General features: G+C 36.5%; 1 protein-coding gene across 11 annotated transcripts in view; it reads right to left on the reverse strand.

Moving 5' to 3' along the window:
* Nucleotides 1–22,745, reverse strand: part of TBC1D4 (TBC1 domain family member 4) — a 212,323-nt gene that overhangs the window by 30,285 nt on the left and 159,293 nt on the right. For 5 of the 11 annotated variants that reach the window (XR_013407575.1, XM_015121186.3, XM_077973567.1 and 2 more), the window contains exons 9-11: nt 14,096–14,170; nt 12,540–12,766; nt 10,577–10,741 (exon numbers count right to left, since the gene is read on the reverse strand). Coding sequence is in view for 9 of the 11 variants with exons in the window: in XM_015121186.3 (XP_014976672.3) it covers nt 10,577–10,741; nt 12,540–12,766; nt 14,096–14,170 (467 nt within the window). In the remaining 2 variants the exon portion in view is untranslated. 11 annotated transcript variants of the gene reach the window in all.

Consider the following 22,745-nt stretch of genomic DNA (forward strand, 5'->3'; position numbering starts at 1 on the left):
AACAGGGAAACAGTGTATAGAAATTCCCCAACTTATTGAAATTAATTGACTCTAGAATCACCTCCCTCAATTTTTTTTTGGGGGGGGGGCAGGGAGGAGTGTCACATCATTCTATATTAGTGCATAGGAAAATGCTCCTCTACTGTAAACATTTCATTTCCTAGAAAATACCACTTTGACTTATGATGGCCTATCTGCAAAAAAAGGTCAGTATGACTCAAAATTATTTTTGAGATCAACTATGTTTGCTGCTGGAAGACCTCACAATAATTGGTGCTGTTAGTGGCAGGGATATCTTACATTTTTAAGTTTCACAGTCTGAGTTTGCCTGAGAGAACGATGAGGATACCAATATTTACAGGTGATGATACCAACAAATGAAGGTATAAGACTTCTGATGGAATCAAAAAGGTCAGTGCTGAGGTCAGAAACAAAGCTCAGCCAGAACAGCCACCCTCAGATACTCAAAGGAACTCCATAGTGTTGAGGCAATTAATAGTGAGAAGAGCAATTCAGCAACTGCCTATCGTATCTTTATTTACTCAGTCAATTCAGTTAGTTCTAGTCTGGATCTGTGTTATGGAAACATTACTTCTGGACTGACTAAATTAAAGTTAAAAAAAGACTTCTGAGCTGCTGTGCAGACAGTAAGTATTATGATGTGATATGTTAGAAAGTACAGTACTTGATACATATATCTCAATATAGTCAAACTCTGGTTATTATATATCCTGGATAACATTATAACCCTAATACGTGTCCATTGTTCAAAATTCCTGAGGCAGTGGCCAGGAGCTGTGGCTCACCATCTGTAAACTCAGCACTTTGGGAGGCCGAGGTGGGCAGATCACCTGAGGTCAGGAGTTCAAGAGCAGCATGGCCAACATGGTGAAAACCTGTCTCCACCAAAAATACAAAAAAAAAAAAAAAAAAACTTAGCTGGGCATGGTGGCGGGCGCCTGTAATCCCAGCTACTTGGGAGGTACGAGGTTCTCTTGAACCCCGGAGGCAGAGGTTGCAGTGAGCCGAGAACGCACCACTACACTTCAGCCTAGGCAACAGAGCAAGACTCCATCTTAAAATAAAATTATAACTAAAAAAAATTTTTAAAAACTCCCTGAGGCTGGGCACAGAAGCTCACACCTGTAATTCCAGCACTTTGGGAGGCTGACGCAGGTGGATCACTCGAGGTCAGGAGTTCAAGACCAGCCTGGCCAACATGGCAAAATCCTGTCTCTACTGAAAATACAAAAATTAGCCAGGTGTGGTGGTGCACGCCTGTAATCCCAGCTATACTCAGGAGACTGAGGTGGGAGAACTGCTTGAACCCAGGAGGCAGAGGTTGCAGTGAGCCGAGATCACGTCACTGCACTCCTGCCTGAGCAACAGGGCAAGACTCTGTCTCACAAAACAAAACAAAACAATACCAAAAAAAAAAATTCCTGAAATATTGAATATATATGTATATTTTTTTCTTTTACTTGCACTTTGGAAAACATTAATGCAAGTATTTCCCTTTTAAAAATATGATTCAAATGTTCTATATATAATAGTGACAACCCAATAAATACTGTTAAAGTACTCATTATCTTCATTTTTGTAACACGATCTTGCTGGCAGTTATTTGCTAAATGCCCAGTTCATAGGTATATTTCTAGCTTCTAGTGTAGTAATGGGCAAATAATAAGCACTCAAAAATATCTACTGAATAAATTAATATTTTATAAAACTAAATAACATATTAACTCTGAAGGTTAAGTGAAACAGACAAAAATATTGGCTAGGCTAACATGTCAGGAATAAATAAAAGATCTACCTTCTTAAAACCCTTTATTGGGAGTCAAGTCCTAATAGCTTTGTTTTTCTAAAGTGTGTTCTGAACTGTTGATGGCACTGGTAGGTATTGACCATGGCAATGCTGTTAATAAACAACAAAAAGCATATTTTTTCTAGTAAGTGTTATTCCTTTCCTATATAAAGGCATCTAATTTATAATTTAAGCTTTGAAAGCTAAATGAAATACTTATTTAAAAGCACTATTTCAATGCTCCAACAGGGCAAAAGATCAACAAATATTAATTTATCTTGACTTTTTTAGTGCTCTAACAAACCAGAGTTGACCAAATCCAAGGATTCTGAAATGTTTATATTTTAATGCTGGAATTAATACAGCTTGTAAGAATCACCTTCCAATTCACTGCTAATGACATACCAAGTGTTTAGAAGGTACTAAAAATAAAACTGAGCTGTACCCATATCAGTTTCATGATTGCCTATAAAATACAAAGTTTGGGGGGGCAGCATGTTATAAAAGAGGTGCATACAGTATTCACATTAGCCCACTGATACATATTCAGAAATTTCATAAACCTAAAATTTTAAATCCTATAATATGAATAAACTGCCCAATGACATATTTTTCTCCCGTGTCTGGAATTTAATGACTAGTAATAAGCCAAAAAATTAGCAGTAAAAATAAAAGATAATAATATACTGAAAAGAAGAACTTACAGAACAAACCATTGACCCTTTATCTTGTACTAAAAATCGACATCTTGAAAATGCAGTTGGTTGCTGAGATATGGCAAAAGCAGCTCTGCTTTTAATAAGAGAAGATCCGTATTCAGAAGTCAAGTTCCCAATAAACATTTAAGCAGTCAGTGCAATTATGCAACTTATAACAGTTTCCTGTTTGATTTACATTTAGTCAGCAATCTGACATTCTTAAGGTGGCAATTGCAAGAATCAAAACCAAATGAAACACTGCATCAAAATTCCTATAACCCAACTTGGAAACTACACTGGGATGGGGGTGGGGGGAGTTTATTTCTTTTGGTTTGTTTGTTTTTTATTACAATATTAGTTATCACATTGACTTTTCCTTTAACTAAACTTAGATAAGAAAGCATAATGTCTACTTTTCGACTAAAAATAAAAACAAAACAACATGCGGTGTTTACTGTAATAATAATAAAGCTAAGACTCTCAGCATACACTTCATGCCAGATATCGATTATTCTAAACATTTTACAAATAGGAAATAATTTCATCCTTACAGCAACCTTACAAGGTAGGTGTCATTACTACTTCCATTTTTAGTGACAATACTAAAGTAGAAAGAGGCTAAGTAACTTGCCCACAGTCACACAGATAATAAAGTGAAGGAGCCGGGATGCAAACCTAGGTGGTCCAGAATCCAGACATTAGGCACTGCAGCTTATCCTGCCAGCGTAAATACTCTGCATTAGTTCTGAACAAAGCTCTATAGGACCACAAAAACAAAGCTGTTGGGATCCCCAGGATCCTCTGCATTTCTGGTGAAAAATTAAGTCTCCAATTAGCACTAAGCCTCTGTGTTGGGTACTTCTCTGTCCATTTTTTAATGGATTAATTTTATACCAACAGAGAAATAACTTCAGAGTACTATCAGGTGCTCGCTTATGTAAATGTCTCACTTCCTTTTCTTTGCTTTGAAATAATTACATTCCAAAATGTATATACTTTTAACTGTAAATAGAAGGACCAAATAAAAAAACACCTTAATACAGTTGAATATACAGACACTGGTATTTTAATCATCTTTACATGTTTAAAATCATGAAGCAAATTATAACCATTCCCTTATGTTTCCATAGAATCTTTTTCCTTCTTCTTTTGTATTTTGGAATCTAAACATGTGTATTATGAAACTGCTTCCCAAGACACATATTCAGGAAAAGTATTCTGTGCCAGCATTACCTCTATCAGAAATTCACAAAGTTAAAAATGAGTATCTAGGAAGGAAATATAACTTGGAGAACTCCCACCCATTTTTGACTGGTATATTGTATATATACTCCCTCTTACCACTCACCAATTAATTAAGAACCACAATTTGTGAACACAAATTAAGCCTTTATATGGAGAGAAAATATCCCATATTACATATATTCCCCAATATAGGGTAGGAAGGCTATTTCTAAGTCCTTTGTATATAGCATCCATCAAATGCTATAATATGAACTTGTCAAAGCTTCAGGATAGCCTTTTAACATATCCTTGAACAAGCAGTTATAGCCTTCACCAGATCAACTCTTAAATTAACATCATACTTCTTATTTTAACACAGAATTGTAACACCTACTTGCCTGCTTTAAAAGAATTCATTGACTATTATGCAGAATGCAGGTGCTCTAATGACCACTCACAGAGACTCAACTTTAAGAAGGATGTAGTCGTATTTTACTTCCTGCCAGGGCAACGTACATACACTTTGCACAAAGGTAAACTCTTCTGTCAGGACCAGTCTCACAAAGGTGGTATTCTGCTGAGCAGCAACCTGCCTCCTATCCCCCAACTCTCTGGCACCCAGCTGAAACTCCCAGTATCTGCACTTCGGTCTGAATGACACAGCAAGACTCTATCTCTAAAGTCCAAATAAATGACTAAACACTGGCTAAATCTATAACTAAATCACCATGAATTACAACATAAGATAGATATCAAAACTTGATTAGTGTGATAGCAACTATTCAACCGAAAGCTGAAAAACCTTCCTCTTTGTAAGCCTTAAGAAATGCTACGTAAAACACCATAGAAATGAAACCATACTTTTTCTACAGGATCCACAGTACAATTTAACTCATAATTGTATCAGGTGCACTAACAGTTTATATAGGTTCTGGCTTTCAACTGCATACACATCTGTTATCCTATGGAAAATATTTACTAATTAAATAAAATTGAGATTAAACTATTCTAGTGGAAATCAATACATAGTATTTGACCTATGAGTCAAAAGAGATAGTCAGTGGAACAACGTGTAGCTAAAAGAAGGAGAAAAAAAAAAGAGTTTTATTTCCTAAACTCGACACACTGCAGATTTTAAGAAAATAAGTTCAGTATATTGGAATTTAAAACATATCTGGGTATCTCATATGTTTATTTATATCCTTATGACCCAAGCTGAAAAAAAATCACACAAAATATAAAAGCTCTTTGGAGTTCAAGCTAACCACATGTAAAATAAGGAAATCGTAGGCTAGATTATCTCTCAAGTAATAAACGGACTTAATTCCCTACCTGTAGCAAAACCTAAAATGACACAAGGCAGAACTAACATTTCCATTAGGCTTTTAAGAATAGGTAAGAAGTATTATTTAAATGGTCTTACACCTAACCATGACTGAGATTTGCCAATTACAAGTCTCAAAGAAGTCACTTTTTAATCTAATCATTGTTGCCAAAATAATTTTCTGAGGGTTTTTTCTCCTTGAACAGCTCATTCTAGCGCAATACTTAACATTTTTACTCTAGCTACAAAGAAATCTAAACAGTGGCCCCAAATAGGAAGATGGGCATGTATCTTTTTCACTGGGCTCATGATAAGAGTAACATATAGAGATGGGAATAAAGCAGAGGACAGTTATCTGTAGTGGTTGTTAACAGTGATTCTGGATGTTTACCACAGAAAAAGCCTGTGAGTCAAGAGATGTCAACACAGATGCGGTCACACTTCCATAATAAGGAACTAGGTGTTTCCTGTGTCCAGACAAATGGGAGATCTGAACGGCTTTAGCAGTGTCTCAAAGCGACCAAGGTGACAGGAATTTAGGCGAACAGAAATAAATGAACAGTCTTCTTCAGTTGAAAGGCAGATTCAATTTTGTGAGTATGCTTCCTTTAGGATGCTCATTTCTGCATCTTCTTGGCATTTGGAATAAACTCCACTTAGGCATATATGTACACCCTAACTAGCAAATTCACTTCCATTAATTTAAAATTAAAATTAGGCTTTGGTTGAAGGCCACAGCACAGCTCTAAAGAAATTTCAGCATGGAATAGAGTAGAAACAGGATTTCTGTTTGCAATCAACATTTTACATGGTAATTCACGGTCTGATTACAGCAAGGGTCACATTTTCCCTACTGTGTAGACCTCAGAGCACTCAGAAAGATGGCATGCATTCAGGAGACAAACAAAACTGCTTTTGAAACTAATGATGATGTGCAGTTGGAAGAATCTGTGACTTTTTTTTAATAAAAATATTTAGACCTCTAATCACCTTGATTCTGAAGCAGTGTCTTGTCTGGCACAACAGGAAAACAAGGAATGGAATTAGCACACACAAAGAGAAATATGTCTAAATCAGGATTCAGAATAAAAGACATTCCCATAAGTCATCAATAAGTCATGGTAAGGTTACTTCAATAATGAACTACAATGAATAATTATACTATTTTTTTCACTGAATACAAGAGAAACAAAGAACAAAAACTATACCACAAAGTACTTCATCATCAAAGATTTTATTTTCTCATTGAAAAGGTTTATAAGTAAATAGAAGTAATATCTATCATTTACTTTCTTTTGACTGTCATTTACTTCTGAGCAATAAATTCCAACATTAATAAATATTTAAGCACAGCCTTAAAACCTGAGAAGCAATTGTAAAAAGTAACAAATATGCCTGTGATAATATTTAATAAACAGATGTTATAAAAATATACCATATCATATAAATTAAAGTTTACTAAACAATGAAATAACATTAAATTTTGAAAAATTAATTCAAAGTGAGGTAAAACAAAAAATACACACATTCCCTCTCCTCTATTATTTCAGTTATGTGCAAGTAAATCTACTAACCAACTATTAAAAAGATCTTGGCTCCTTTTTCTCAGCCTGCTTAAAAACAGTAACCTAACATGTTTTCAATAATTCAGGATAGTGGTCCTGGAAAAGGATGCCTAATCTGAATTTAAAATTTCAAATTAACGTGCTTTTAAAAAAGTAATAGTAGGCCGGGCGCGGTGGCTCACGCCTGTAATCCCAGCACTTTGGGAGGCCGAGGTGGGCGGATCACGAGGTCAGATCGAGACCATGCCGGTTAACATGGTGAAACCCCGTCTCTACTAAAAATTAAAAAAAAAAAAAACGTAGCCAGGCATGGTGGCGGGCGCCTGTAGTCCCAGCTACTCCGGAGGCTAAGGCAGGACAATGGCGTGAACCCGGGAGGCGGAGCTTGCAGTGAGCCAAGATCGCGCCACTGCACTCCAGCCTGGCGACAGAGCGAGACTCTGTCTCAAAAAAAAAAAAAAAAAAAAAAAAGTAATAGTATTGTTAGCCTATCTCCTACCCTACCATATTCTCTACTTGACAATGCATATTTAGAGATCCATTTTATGCAACTAATAAGATATTAAGTACTCAAGTGACAAGAAAATTATAACTGATCATACTACAACCTTCTCCCCTCACTATTCTGAATAGTTTCAGATATCATGGTAATTATGTGTACATGATAGTCTCTCTAAACCAAGTGATAATGAGAATGTAGAGTTCAGGAACCACAAGGTTTCAGAAACCATGCTCTAGAATTGAATACCCTTTTTCTTAGGAAATACACCCTAAAGTACTAAGAATAAAGGAACACGATGCATGCAACTTATTCACAAACGGCTTAGAATGAGGAAATATAGATGTGCATATATATGTATGTATATATATGTAAATGGACCAAAAATTATAAAACAAATGTAGCAAAATATAAAAACTTGATTAACCTGGATAAATGGTTAAACAGGAATCCTCTGCAATATTTCTGCAACGTTAGTATAAATTTGAAATTATTTCAAAATACAAATTTAAAACTCTCCAAGCTTCTAACTTGTACATTTATGTTGAAGTGACTTACTGGTTGAGATAAACCTATTAAGAGAACATTTTGTCCAACAATTTTACTACTGTGTAGATATTCATCAATAATGCATATGTAGGGTTGGACGCGGTGGCTCACGCCTGTAATCCCAGCACTTTGGGAGGCCCAGGCGGGTGGATCATGAGGGCAAGAGATCGAGACCATCCTGCCTAACATGGTGAAACCCCGTCTCTACTAAAAATACAAAAAAATTAGCCGGGCGTGGTGGCGGGCACCTGTAGTCCCAGCTACTCAGGAGGCTGAGGCAGGAGAATGGCGTGAACCCGGAAGGCGGAGCTTGCAGTGAGCCGAAATTGCGCTATTGCACTGCAGCCTGGGCGACTGAGCAAGACTCCATATCAAAGAATAATAATAATAATAATAATAATGCATATGTAGGTACATTAAAGACATGTATAATAATAGTGAAGACAGGACTCTTTTTGAAGCCAAAAACCTAGAAACAACCCATATGTCTATTCACAAGAGAATGGAAAAATTCAGATATATTAAATGGAATACTATATAGCAATAAAATGAATGAAGTAAAATGCTCATTAAAACAGGAATAAATCTCACAAACGAATGTCAGTGAAAGATGCAAGATAAAAGAAGATAGGCTGTATCATTCTATTTATGTAAAGTTCAAAAGCAAGCACCACTAATCTAGGATGTCTGAGGTCAGCATGGGGATGGTGATTAGATGGGGGACATGGGAGGAGCTGCACACATGCTGCTAGCATTCCATTTATTGACCGGGGTGAAGAAGAAATAGAGGTGTTCACTCTGCGATAATCTACTGAGCTGTGTGCTTTTAATTGGTGTCCTTTTCTGGGAAAACAATTTTTTTAAGTATAATTTTGGCCTATTGATTTTATGCTATCAAACTTACAAAATGTAGAAAATGGTACAAAAGTACTCTCTGATTTTTAGAACTGCACATAGCCAAGAAAACATTAAAACATACAGAAAACAATGATTTTTAATGATCTTAGAATTTTAAAAGTTTGCCATATATTTCAATACAGCTACAGCTACAAAAACAACACAGCTACAAAAAGGTGAAATTTTTCAACCCAAAACTAATGTATATTTGCCCTCTGACTTCAATATCCTTCTATTAGAATGAGGTATAGAGGGCTTTGGGAAGCTATTTGCAAAAATTATACATACAGCTAAGCAGGAACTCCTGAAAGCAAATGAATAATCTTACATTAAACAATATGAATAATCTTTATAGACAGAAGCCACCGCTTCTGTGCTTTACATCCTAGTTACAGCTAACCTTTGATCTTCTTAATGGGTACTGCTAATTGTCACTTTCAGGCATGGTTCTCTCAGGAAGGAAACTGGGATTCTCCACATGCTCAGTTTAACCAACAGAATAAGAAAATGCAAATAGGTTTGGTTGAAAGTGTTGTATTCTTATTAGTAGGCAGTATTATAGAGATAATGCAAACTGATATCTTTATGTATATTCTTGGTTCTCTAAACTCGTTTCATATTCTATACACCTTATATTAGTTTTGTGGCTATTTCCTTTGAAATTTCTTCCATAAGGTTGTGCCCAAAAGCACTTTAAATTCTTCACATACTTTCTTCACTATAAATCAAATTCAATGTTTGAACATGACTTTGTACTAATTCAGAGGAAAGTTCAGGATCAAAATTATATTAATCCAGTATTAGTTATCTTTCTTAAAGTGAAAAAAAAAAGGCACACATGGACAAAAGATCCTCAGGAATAATTCAAGGATTAGTCTAACTTAACTAGTGAGTGAGTGCTACCTAGTTATATGTTGACTTTTAGCATGTCCTATGTCTAAGAGAAATAGGCCAAAAGAATATCCAAGAAGATGTTAATGGCACACAGGCTAGTGGATAACATGTATTCCTCTTCTGACTACAAGAATTGCCAATCATCAAACAACAAGAAACAACCCAAATATCCATCGGCAAAGAGTGGATAAACTATAATGTATGAAATGGAATACTATACAGCGATAAAAGTGAATAAGTCAAGCTATACACAAAAATAGGAACGAATCTCACAAACATCTACATCACCAACAAATTTAGAAAGGTTCCCAACTAAGTCCATTACTTTCTAGAGGTTGCAGCACCCCACTAAGAATTTGAGTGATCAATATTATTGTATGTATAATTTTAATTTTTTTTAAAAAAAGTAATTCTCCAAAAATCACTACATCTAATTTTGTGTTACTAAAAGAACAAGCAGTAAGATTTAACAGGCTATGCCTTTTCCATACTGGAGATAAAAACAAAACAAAACAGAATGTTCACAAGATTCAGGAGGTCCCTTACAGATCTCTCATGCTATCTGAGAGTTGCTATCAACATGATCTTGTAACCATTGTGTGATTTATATTGAGATCCAGAAAAGTCTGTCATTGAAAAATCAAAGAAATGCCTAGGAAATATTTTATATACTTAAAAATAAAGATATTATTGTATCTATCAGTTTAGTACAGTTGTTTCAATCAGTGGCTTTTGGATTCCATTAAATATGTCTAGAAAGGCCAAGAAAAAAAAGGCACGATCAGGGAAGGTTAACTCAGTATATGTTAGCATCAGTTGTGCTAACAATATAAAGCTTAGACTCTGGAATCTGAGAAAAAGAAACACACAAACAATACAAAAAAACATAATTCAAAAAGATAATAATGTCATCAAAAAGCTTTGAAGCTACTGGTTGAAAAAGTTTTCTTAATAAAATTAATTGTAATTGAAACCAATATATTATTAGAAACAGATTAGAACAAGCACAACACAGGGATGCATAAATGTCACTCCAAAATTAATCAACCACTTTTTAGTAATGTATCAGTATATCACTGCAGAAAATTTTGCTTTGCAAACAGAGGACACTGATCTCACCTGATTTCATTTTCATACTGTGGGGACAGTCTACCTGAATTCTGGTAAAAGCTTTTCAGGAAAGAGGGGGCAGTGAAGGAAGGGGCAGAGAAGGAAGTGTGAAGACTTGGAAGACTGGAGGAAGAATTACTCTCCTTGTACATGCGTCGAACTGACGAAAGAGTGCTGAGTACAGAAAATACAGCAAATTTGTCTTAATTTATATTTTGGCAATTCACTATGAAAAAGCATATAAACAGGTTCTTGCTATTAATTTAATCTTTCCTTTCAAGGCTCAGGGCTGGATCTTACATGAAAAAAAAAAAAAAAAAGAAGCATGCAGTTCTCTATTTAGATAACTATGACCTAATTTCATTCTTTCACAATTTGAATTCCTTATCTATACAGTATTTCTAAGCATCTGTGTTTGTCTCTAAAAAATTCTTAACAACTTGAGGACAAAAAGTATTTGTTTTCACATGCAAAAGACACTTCAAGGGGAAAAAAGTAGGAAAGCACAAATAATTACAGGAAACAAGTTCCAGAAGGAAAGACTGATTATCACTAGTTCAAAGACTTTGACTATTTTAAAGATATAAACTCTTCTAAATATTTAAGAACAACATGTTTGGTTGTTGGAAGTTATCATAATACCTTTGGCTTAACAAACATTAATGTCCGTGTTCTGTCCTGAAGACAGTGGAATTGTGCCACTATGGTTTAATTGAAAGCCCAAAATCTAGAAGATTCTTTGCATAGCAAGCTTTCACAATGACACAGACAGCATCTTTTTATAGTGACAGAAATTGTTTGAACTTATACATTATAAAATGTGGAAAACAGAGGGAAGGATTGAGATATTTATAGTCTAAAATGATAGATGTCTTTAATTCTTGAAAATAATTTTTCCTGGAAAAAAAAAAGCATTCTATTGCCTTGAGTAAATATAAATGAAGTGATCATTTAAATATCCTTGATATACATATGACTATTTAATATCCTTTACATACACAGAAAAAAATCTGAGAATAATGAATTCTGTTAACTTTATTTTTCTATCATAAAATATCTCATTTTAAAATTTCGAATCATTCAGAAAACAACAATGAAAATAAAACCGTGTCCTTAAAGGAAATGCTGGCAAATTTTGTAACACATGATATAAAAATTAGCCTTCTCCTTTTACATTGAGTTGTGTTTTTTCTTTTCCTCTCCAACCAGCATCTTTACTTAACCCTATTTTCTGTATCAAATTCATAGGTAAATAAGGGAAACAAAACGAGTTCTAAGATATAAATTTGATCTGTGTTACACAGGAAGAAGAAAATCATTCCAAATTTATCCTCTTTACTGTTTCTCACCAAATATCAAACAACTTTTTGTTAAATTATGTTTTAAATACTGTGTAAGATCTTTTCTAAGTGGACACTGCCTGTCAATTACGGTATATGTATTCTTCTTTATAGATATCACCTTATTCTAGATACAATTTATAACAATTTTCATATTTAGCTTTAATTTATTATGTAACAAAATATAGCCAAATATTATCTCATGTATGAAAGTAACTCAGGTGACTTTTAAAACCCTGGTATTTTATTGTAAGCTAACAGGAAGTCCTACTGCTATGCTATTTTCAAATCTGCTGACTTTGTTTCTCTAGAATCATCATCAAGACACTGAGTAACATGTAATCAGCAGGTTTTCAGACAAAACAATTGCATGGTTATCTCGTTTTTTCCATTTTTCTGAAAGGAACAAAAAAAAAGAGTTTCCACCCAAACGAAATAACTCTTCTTTCTGGGTATGCCTTAACCTTGCCTGTTTCCCCTAGTAAATAAGGTGACTTAAATTGTTTTTATGGTGGTTCTCAAAACTGAAAGTTGGCGACAGCATAAATTCGCCATCCACCTTGACTCCAGAGTAATCCAAACTGTGTGCCATGAGAATCTAGGTCCCATCCTGGAGACAGGGTCAGACTCACCTGCACTGCTCGCTGGAGCTCTGCCTCAGCAGAGGGGAACGCACACCCTGAGCCCTCCCATCCTGCAAATTCAGCTTTCTTTTTGTGCTTGAAGGTGGGTGGCTGAACGTGTGTGCCCGTCTTCGAAACTGCGGGGAGTCAGAATCCTCTTCGGGAAACGTTTGCCAAGCTGAGGACAGTGGGGACACTGGCGGTGTCCCTGGTGGAGAGTCCCCTGGTGAGTAGTCCTGAAACACAGGCAGAAGGGAGCCCTTTATTTCCCAAGTGGGTCATGGCAGACCTGCCAAAACACAGAGCTCAAAAGTGACAGTGTGCCTCATCTTCCTCCTGAGTCATGACAAAACTGCTTTTTTTCTCCCCCTTTTACTGAATTTATGCCATAGGCTAATCAGTATCACTACAAGCCATTATCTTCTGATAAGCAGCTGTAATCAGTATCACCACAACCCACTTATCGTCGGATAAGCAGCTGTAAGACAGCATCCGTAAAGACAGGCCAGAAAGTGAGAGGGATGACAAAAAGTGAAAGGTATTCTCTCCCCTGACACTTGGCCACGAAATGCTATAGCTACTGTACTTCTCTCACTGTTGCCAGAGAGATGAAAAAAGATCATGACCAAAGAGGGTGGAGTCTGTGTTTCCGTATCTCCTGGCTTCCGTGACATATCAATTGCATGCTTCCTGTACTGCCAAAACAGTATTACAATGCCTAAGTGTCCAAGTCTCATGGCAAAGCCTTCCGGAAAATAAAATCTGTTAAGTGTCTTCCCTCACTGTGGACGTTTCTATTCAATTACATGTTCCCTGAGGTAAATTTCTTTAAAAACACAGGAAAAACAGGAAATGAATGAAAACCGAGCTATGCTGGAATGCATCTCATATTGCATGGGTAGAAATCATAAATCTTTCAATTTAGACAGGTATGCTGTTAAAACTTTCCAGAACAGGCACCACTGTAGAAATCTTCAGCTTGATAAACATGGGTTAGTGATAATAGACTCATAGCTGGACTAAAGTCCCTACTTCCATCAACAGAAAGCTTAATAGAAATATTTTAATATATTTCCATTTAAAAAAATAGGCTGCATGTGCCTCAGGTGACATACTGCACTACGCAGGAAACAGGAAACCCAACCTACTGCGAGTTGTCTATGAGATAAAGAAGCTCCTGATGTTGCAGTTAAAATGATTTTTAAAAATGAGGGGGGAAAAGTAACACAGGAAGGGAACAAATAAAATCACTGTACAAGTATATAATTAGTAATCTATGGCTCATTTTTTATAAGGTGTTGGATCAATAGTTGCTCAAATACTGTTGTCCAAAGCACACTATCTCCAAACAATGAAAAGCCTAACAGAGCACAGTTAGCCTGTAAGGGAATAAGGAACTACATGCTAATGCCTAGAATCTTCTTATTTAAAATAATAAAGTCTCAAATATTTATTTTTTAAAAAGCTATAAAGCATTCATAATAAAATACTGGAGCATGCATATTACCATATCGGTGCTGACTTTGTTAAGCTGTAATTAGTGTAAATAAGCTCTAGTTAGATACCTTCTCTGAGGCAAGACTGTTGGACCGCTCAAAACTGTCCACACTTCCAAGCCGACCTCTCATTCTGTTAGCTCCCTGAGTGAAAAGAATAAAGTTAAGTGCTTCATGTGATGTAACATTTTACTTCAAAACTATAAAAGGTAGTTCCAGTTGTCCTCTTAATGTTAGCATTAAATTGATCCTTCTGTGGTTCACTTAAATGTGTTGGCTATATGAATAGTCATTATAGCACGGTAAGAACCATTCCTGATCTATTTCCATTACTTCTAAATCAGCCATTAGATAACTAGATACTCAGGCCAAGCTTTTTGAAGTTAGTTTGGTTACAAGATTACACATTATTCACCCATAAGTTCAGTAAGGGCCCCATTAACTCTGTCTCAGATTCAAATGTGGAAGATACAGCAAAACAAATGAGAAAAGCTATCTAGAAAATGACTTAATACATACAACCTAGATCAAAACATCATAATTCACATTATAGGATTATAATAAACATCAGTGAAAAAACACATGGAAAAGAAAACCACATTCTAAAATTTAAAGGTTTTGCTTCATTCATTATTCCATAATGCCATACTATTTCAATAAATCATTTAATTTTGGAAGACTAGATATCAGTCTGCTTCAGTATTAGTGAATTGGTTATCGATTTTTTTTCACATAGTCCTTTGATGTGGATTTTACAAATGATCTCAGAAACAGATCTAAGAGATCACCTAAGATCTAAGAGACCTAAGAACCTAAGAGATCATTTTGTCTGTTCCCCCTCACTTTAAACAGGAAGGGACTGAGGCCAACTGTAGAAGGAAAGAGCATACAAGTCAGGTTGGGAACCTCATCATCTACAAGGTCTCAAAAGACAAAACACAGACTGAGGAGTTCCACACAACTCTACAGCATGTGGCGAAGTTCTAAAAAAGAATGAGTGGAAACACCGGTTAGATCCATGTGACAGTGACCCTGCGAAATTTTTTAACAATGCATAACATTTGCATAGTACTTTCCAGGCTTCAACTCTGTCTGCAAACATTCTTAGGTTTACTTGGGGGTAAGAGGGGGTTGAATTTCATTTTAATTTTTAAGGAAAGTAATATCAGCACAAAGTTTCCAAAGTGACACTGTGCTATCAAGTTTATAATGAAAAGTGGTGGTCATCTACCCCCTCTCTCTCACTCTGAATCCCACTCCCCAAAAGCAAACCTTGACATTATTTATATTGATATTTCTGGTATTAAAGCTTATCCTACTGTTCCTTATGCTTTCCATTTTAGAAACTATCTATTGACTTCCTAATTCTGGAAGATGAAACTTTAATATTCTTACTTCATTATATACCCAGTTCCACCACACACACACACACACACACACACACACACACACACACACACACACCTTTCTTCCCTTCTTCCTTCAATATAGTTACATCATGAATTTTGGTTAAATCAGTACTTTGTGCTTAGATTATTATGACTGTTAATATTGTTTGCAGCTGAGCTACATATTTTACTATGATTATGTTTGATTACACCTCATATCTTGTATATTGTTTTTCATGGAGTTAGTGGCTACTTGAGCAATCACAAATATATTACAGAACTCTCCAACAGTTCACAATACGGTCCAAACATCACCACATAAACCATTAATCTCCCTCTCTCTTTCTTCCCTTCCCCCTCCCCCTCCTTCTTCTTTTTTTTTTTTTTAAAGTAACCATTATGAAGACCTCTGTGTTTCTGCCCCAGTCTGGACTGGACGTGTTACAATGTAGGCTTGCTCTACAAAGTTTCCTAGGATTTTCCTTCACTATCAACCTAGAAATTTCCTTTGACCCCCTCCTCTGTTGTAATTTCTGCTTCCTTGGTCCCATGTCTTCTCCTTTTTTAGTTTACTTCCTCATTTTGGAAAGGCGCATTCTCCAGGTGCTTTCTGAGAAAGGGAGAGTGGGAATTAAATTTTTTTTTAAATGTACGTGCCCATAAGTGTCATTAGTCTATGCTTGCATTTCACTAATAGTTTGGCTGGATATTGTACATTGTAGTGGTTGGAAATTTTGCTTCCAAATATCTTAGCATTGCTCAAATGTCCTTTGGTTCAGAAGTCTAAAGCCATTGTGACTCTAGAGCCTGTGTGTCTGACCTGCTGCTTCTCTTTGGAACAGAATCTAAGTTTGCCCTTTGGCACTGTGAAATTTCACAACAACATGCCTTAACATGACTTTTATGCAGTCACTCTGTTGGGCACTTTCTGAGTTCACTAAATCTGGAAACTCATGATCTTTAGCTCTGATAAATTTTTAAAATTATTTCTTTAAAGAATTCCTTGCACGCATCTTTTCTTACTGGAACTCCTACTGTTTAGGTTCTTGACAGATCCTTTAATTTTTTACCTTGTTCTCCTATTTTCCTTTTCTTTGAATTTTGCTCCATTTTCTGAAAGGTTTTTTTCAACTCTAGTTTCCTAGCCTCTTGAATTTTTCTTTTTACATCTACTATCAGAAAGTTTAACAGTTCTTTCTTCTTTTCAGATGACTGTTTTACTTATGACATCCGACCTTGTTTCGTAAAGCAATATTTATTCTTATCTGATATATTACACCTTTATCTCCAATGGCTTACTATATAATAACTAAAACAATAATAAAATTAATAGTTGCACCTAATATTGTTGAATGCTTATCATGTGCCATATACTACGTTAAGCATTTTACAGTGCATTAGCTCACTTAATCCTCATACCAATTGTGAGGTCAGTATGGTTATTTAGCCCGTCTTCACAGATACAGAGACTGAAGTTCTGACAGATTACATTGCCCAAGTTTACACAGCTAGTTAAAAGAAAGGGCAGCAATTTTGACACAGGAAGCACAATTTTCAAGTGAAGCTCCTGAGCTGTTACTACTACATCCCTAAACTAACTACTACATCCCTGAACTAACTACATCCCTAAACTACTACTACATTCCTAAACTAAGGCTCTGTGAAAAAAAGAATTACAGATAAAGCTAATTAGCCTACAGAGGTTACATGGAATTTTGTAAATGTCCTAGAACATCATCAAATTCTTTTCAGTTCTTCAGTTCTATGTTATAATTGGCATTCTTCCAATAATAAAAACTGTATTTGTGGCTAATAAATTATTGGATTAGTGTGTGTAGCCAAGAGGAAAATATAGTAAAGACAAGATTGCTTTCTGTTATTTTTAGCGCTACTTACACGCCCACCTGCCTGGTTATCTCAGACAGGTTATTTGGTCATAACAGACAAAGTAGACAGATGGTATCAAACCATTCCTATTATTAGAAAAACACCTGAAATCACCTATTTTACTCATAGTGGTGTTTTACCCACATATGCTTTTTTTGTGCACAAAGAAAAACAAAGTTACTTTAAAACTATACTCTACCGGCCGGGCGCGGTGGCTCAAGCCTGTAATCCCAGCACTTTGGGAGGCCGAGACGGGCGGATCATGAGGTCAGGAGATCGAGACCATCCTGGCTAACATGGTGAAACCCCGTCTCTACTAAAAAATACAAAAAAAAACTAGCCGGGCGAGGTGGCGGGCGCCTGTAGTCCCAGCTACTCAGGAGGCTGAGGCAGGAGAATGGCGTAAACCCGGGAGGCGGAGCTTGAAGTGAGCTGAGATCCGGCCACTGCACTCCAGCCTGGGAGACAGAGCGAAACTCCGCCTCAAAAAAAAAAAAAAAACAAAAAAAAAAACAAAAAAACTATACTCTACCACTTCACACATTTCAACAAGTAAAGACAATGGACATTATTCTGAAGAAAGTAGAAAATGGCTACTATTTTCAAAATAACTTGCACTTTATATTAGTAAATATTGGCTTGGCATGGTGGCTCATGCCTGTAATCCTAGCACTTTAGGAAGCTGAGGTGGCAGGATTGCTTGACACCAGGAGTTCGAGACCAGCCTGGGCAACATGGTAAGACCTGGTCTCTATAAAAAAACAAAAATAAAATTAGCCAGGCTTGGTGGTATGTGCCCGTGGTCCTAGCTACTTGGGAGGCTGAGGGGGGAAGACTGTTGGAGCCCAGGAGTTTGAGGCTGCAGTGAGCTATGATCACACCACTGCACTCCAGCCTGGGTGACAGAGCAAGACCCTATCTCAAAAAAATAAAATAAAATTTATATTAGTAAATATTTCTGTTTTGGAAAACAACTGAAAAAAAAAAAAAAGCAACAGATAGCCATTACATGATTCTGATTTTCACCTCTGAACAGACAGCTTTTTCTGTTGTACGACATTATGATTCGCTAATTCACGTGGTAGGGCCTTTCCCTTGGACCCACTTTTTAGTGGTTAATGAGCTGAGCTTCTTGGCATTTAAAAACTGGATCCTATTTCATAAACAACTATAGTTAGCTAAATAAAATATTTTGACATTTAAAAATGGCAGCAATTATGAGCTAAACTCCAAAACTGGAGTGTGAATTTTCTACTATACAACTCAGCAGGAGAAAAAAAAAAAAAAAAGACAAGTTTTGGAAGTACACAAAACCCCTTTTGCCCTTTTGCTATGTAACCTTTAATACAACATGGGGAGCTGCCAACCTGCCCAAAAAGTGCATTCTGTTGCACATGGTACAAGCAAGACCTTGTTACGTCGCAACATTTATGTCATTTGGCATCACTCTGGGAAACAAAAGCTACGGTATCCACCTTGATCAAAACAGATTGGCTGTGCCCTTGCGAAAATGTCATTACAGCAATTGAAGGCATGCGAAAAAGACTTCAAAGTTGGCACTGCAAGTATTATGCAGGATGCCAAGGTACTAAATGGAGATAAAGTACCACCCTAAATACCCTTTGCCATTTTGTAAATGACAGAGCTTTTGAGCTTACCACTGAATATACTACCTCATATCTATGATGTGATATTTCCCTAACATACTAACATTTAATCCTCACACAATTACATGAGGCAAGCGGATATTAATATATCCATTTCACAAATGGGAAAACTATGGCTTAGAAAAGGCAAATAATTCATCCAAGATCATAAATATAAAATTGGCTAGGGCCAGGTATTACATTCAGGTACCCTGACACCTACTTAAATGGTCTTCTCTGCTAAAATTTTTACTAAACACTGTGTTCAATTCAGGTAGCTGATGCTGTTTCTGATGCTGGTGCTTTAAGAATTACACTTACCTTAAGTGTAATTGCATCAGCATCACCTGGAGGGCTTGGTGAACCCCAAATTGCTGGACCCCACCCCCAGAGTTTCTGATTAAGTAGGTCTGGAGTAAGGACCAGGATTTTACTAATTTATAAATTTTGAAGGAAAAAGGCATAAATATTTTATGAAATTTGTGGTGGCATACTTCTGACAAATCTCCTAGATGTTCTTTTCTGAGATTCAGTTTTCCACTAATAAAATAATGGCATTCACAATCGATCATGCTTGCTGCAGGGCTTCTGTTAAAGTTAAAAGTATCTCTATCATTAAGAGAAATAACTAGAAAAGTATTTTGAGCCATATCGAAGAAACAAAACAAGGAACGCTGCAACACGGCATATCAGAAGTTACTATGTCCTAATGCTCTATTGCACAAACATGGAAAGAATCAAAATGTATCCAACTATTTAAACATATTCTTACAATGCTATTAAGGTTAAACAGGTGGAAATAATGTTTTTAAAAACTACGCATTTGCAAATAGAGTTCAATGGTTAATTCAAAGTTCCTCTCAAAGTCTAAGAATTTATATCACTAATTTGCCTCTTTAAAGGCACTGAGAGATCACTAAGGAAGACACTTATACACTGAAGGTGAAATTTTATTTGTATATTAACATAAAGGCCAAGAGACTTAAAAAAGTCATCAAGGTACATTTTGAAACTTTGTTCATAGGAGTTAAAACACCTACCACCCAACCAGTCTTGGTTTTCACAGGCAGTGTGCTGGGTACAGAAAAGAGCCCTTATTGATGATCCTACAATGGCAGTGTTTCTGATCCATTAATAACCTGAGCTATTTATTAACACATGAAAACAGCAAGCAGAAAAAATAAATTTAAAAAAGCACCCTGGGTGGGCTTTGTGAGGTATGTGTGATAAGCAGGTTTAAAACAATCACTTCTCTTTTTTCATTTTGAAGCAATCTCAAATGCGGAGGCAAGTTATAAGTATAGTACAAAAATGTTTTTTCCCACAACCATTTTCACATAAGTTGCCAATATAAAGCTCCATCAGTCTGAAATACTTTACTGTGTATTTTCTATAAACAAGGACATTCTCCAATATAACTAAAATACAACTTTCAAAACCAGGATACTGACATTGATGCAGTATAATACTATTGAATCTTCAGACTTCACTCCAATTGCACTGGTTGTCCCAGTAATGGCTTTTTGGGCAAAAGGATTTGATTCACAATCTCCCATTCCACTTAGTTTTTGTGTTTCTTTAGGGTCCTTCAGTCTGGAGATATTAACCTGTTCTTGACTTTCTTGAAGATAACAGGCTTGTTATTTTGTAGACTCCACCTCAATGTGGGTTTGTTGACATTTCCCCATGATTAGATTCAGGCACTGCCTATTTGTCAGGAATACCACAGAAGCAGTGCTGTTTCTTTATATCAGGTGGCACAGGGCTGCAATTTGTCCCACTGCTGATGATGTTCAATTTGATCACTTGGTGGTGTCTGCCAGCCTTCTCCATTGTAAAGTTATTTTCCCATTAGTAATTAATAAATATTAATTACATACAGCGAATATCTTCTTTATGATCAAACTTTCAATATATTCATTTATTTTTTGTATCAGAAAACAGTTTCCCATTTTATGCAATAAGTTAGATTATCTGTGGCTATCATTTATGTCAATGTTCGTATTTTCTCAGTGGGAGCCCTTTCAAGGTTTTTATGTCCTCATGACACATCACCATCTTTCTTTGAACATTTTCCTACTATCTAGAACACCAAGATATTCTGGGTTCATCTTGTACTTTTCCTACAGTCCCGAAATTCGCCATGTTTCTCAGAATCTTGGTTCTGTCTAGTAGAACGTATACATATATACTTATGTTTATAGTTACATATTTTTATATTTGCATATATATTTCTATATGATTATATGTTTATATTTAATGTATATAAATATCATGATTTTATATTGATACCTCCAAGTTTTATTTTTGTAATTTTTTTATTTCCATAGGTTACTGGGGGAACAGGTGGGGTTTTTTGTTTGTTTGTTTTAGAAAGGGCCTCACTCTGTTTCCCAGGCTGGATTGCAGTGGCATGATCTCAGCTCACTGCAACCCCTGCCTCCTCAGTTCAAGTGATTCTCGTGCCTCAGCCTCCTGAATAGCTGGGATTACAGGCACGCAACACCATGCCTGGCTCATTTTTTTGTATTTTTAGTAGAGACGGGGTTTTACCATGTTGGCCAGGAGGGAACAGGTGGTATTTGGTTACATGAGTAAGTTCTTTAGTGTGATACCTCCAAGTTGAATCCAAGGCAGGGTTCATTCTAATTTCTACCCTTTTCATATTAGTAATTTCTTTCTCCCTGGATTCCACTCTCCTTAAGACATTTACTTACTTCACCAGTCCCTGTGTGTACATAACCCATCTCCACAATGACCACTGCACAGACACTATCCTCATCCCATTCAGGCTGTGCCACTCCATGCTGGGGCTGCCATCCCAACACATGCACATCCTCAGCCTGCTCAGGCACTCATCCCTGTGAATGCCCGCTCCCCTCCACTGTGACTCTGACACCCGCACTGGGCCTTCCTTCTGCCAGTATGCTGCCTCCTGCGACCTCCCAAACCAGGTTCCCCTTCTCTGCGGATTCCCTCGTCAGTGCAAGAGGCTCCCACACCCTGCATCGAGCCACCCCCACATTCCACACCCCATAGGGACAGTCTCCCTGCTCTGAGCCACCATGGGTCCCCCATGCCACAGCCCAAAACATCCACGTAGGTTGACCTCACCTAATAGCTCTAAGGAAGAATTGTTCAGGAAGAGGAAAATAAAGTTGAAGGGGAACCCTTTTACTTATTTTAAAATGGAATATATACACTTACTAAATGGAATATATAAATTTCCATTAATTTATACTTTTTTCAGCACTTAGCCTCTAAGTTTCTAAGAATGAGTGATATGGTTTGGATCTGTGTCCCTGCCCAAATCTCATGTCAGATTGTAATTTCCAGTGTTGGAGGTGGGGCCTGGTGGGAAGTGACTGGATCACGGGGGATGGATTTCTTAGGAATGGTTTCGCACCATCGCCTTGGTGCTGTTCTCATGATAGTGAGTTCTCATGAGAGCTGGTTGTTTAAAAGTGTGCAGCATCTCCTCATTCTCTCTCTCTTCTTAATGCTCCCACCATGTGAGATGTCTCGCTCCCCCTTTGCCTTCCACCATGATTGGAAGCTTCCTGAGGCCTCTCTGGAAGAACTCTAACCGGCAGAACTGTGAGCCAATGAAACCTCTTTTCTTTACAAATTACCCAGTTTCAGGTATTTCTTTACAGCAATGCAAGAATGAACTAATACAATGGGCAAAAAAATAATTTCTTTATAACTTCCTATGGGAAATGATTTTTAAAGTTCTTACAGTATTGAGCATCAATATTCTATTTCCCCTTTTCTATACATATATATTTCTACTACTAA

Source organism: Macaca mulatta, chromosome 17 (genome assembly GCF_049350105.2).
Source record: "Macaca mulatta isolate MMU2019108-1 chromosome 17, T2T-MMU8v2.0, whole genome shotgun sequence".
Taxonomy (NCBI): Eukaryota; Metazoa; Chordata; class Mammalia; order Primates; family Cercopithecidae; genus Macaca; species Macaca mulatta.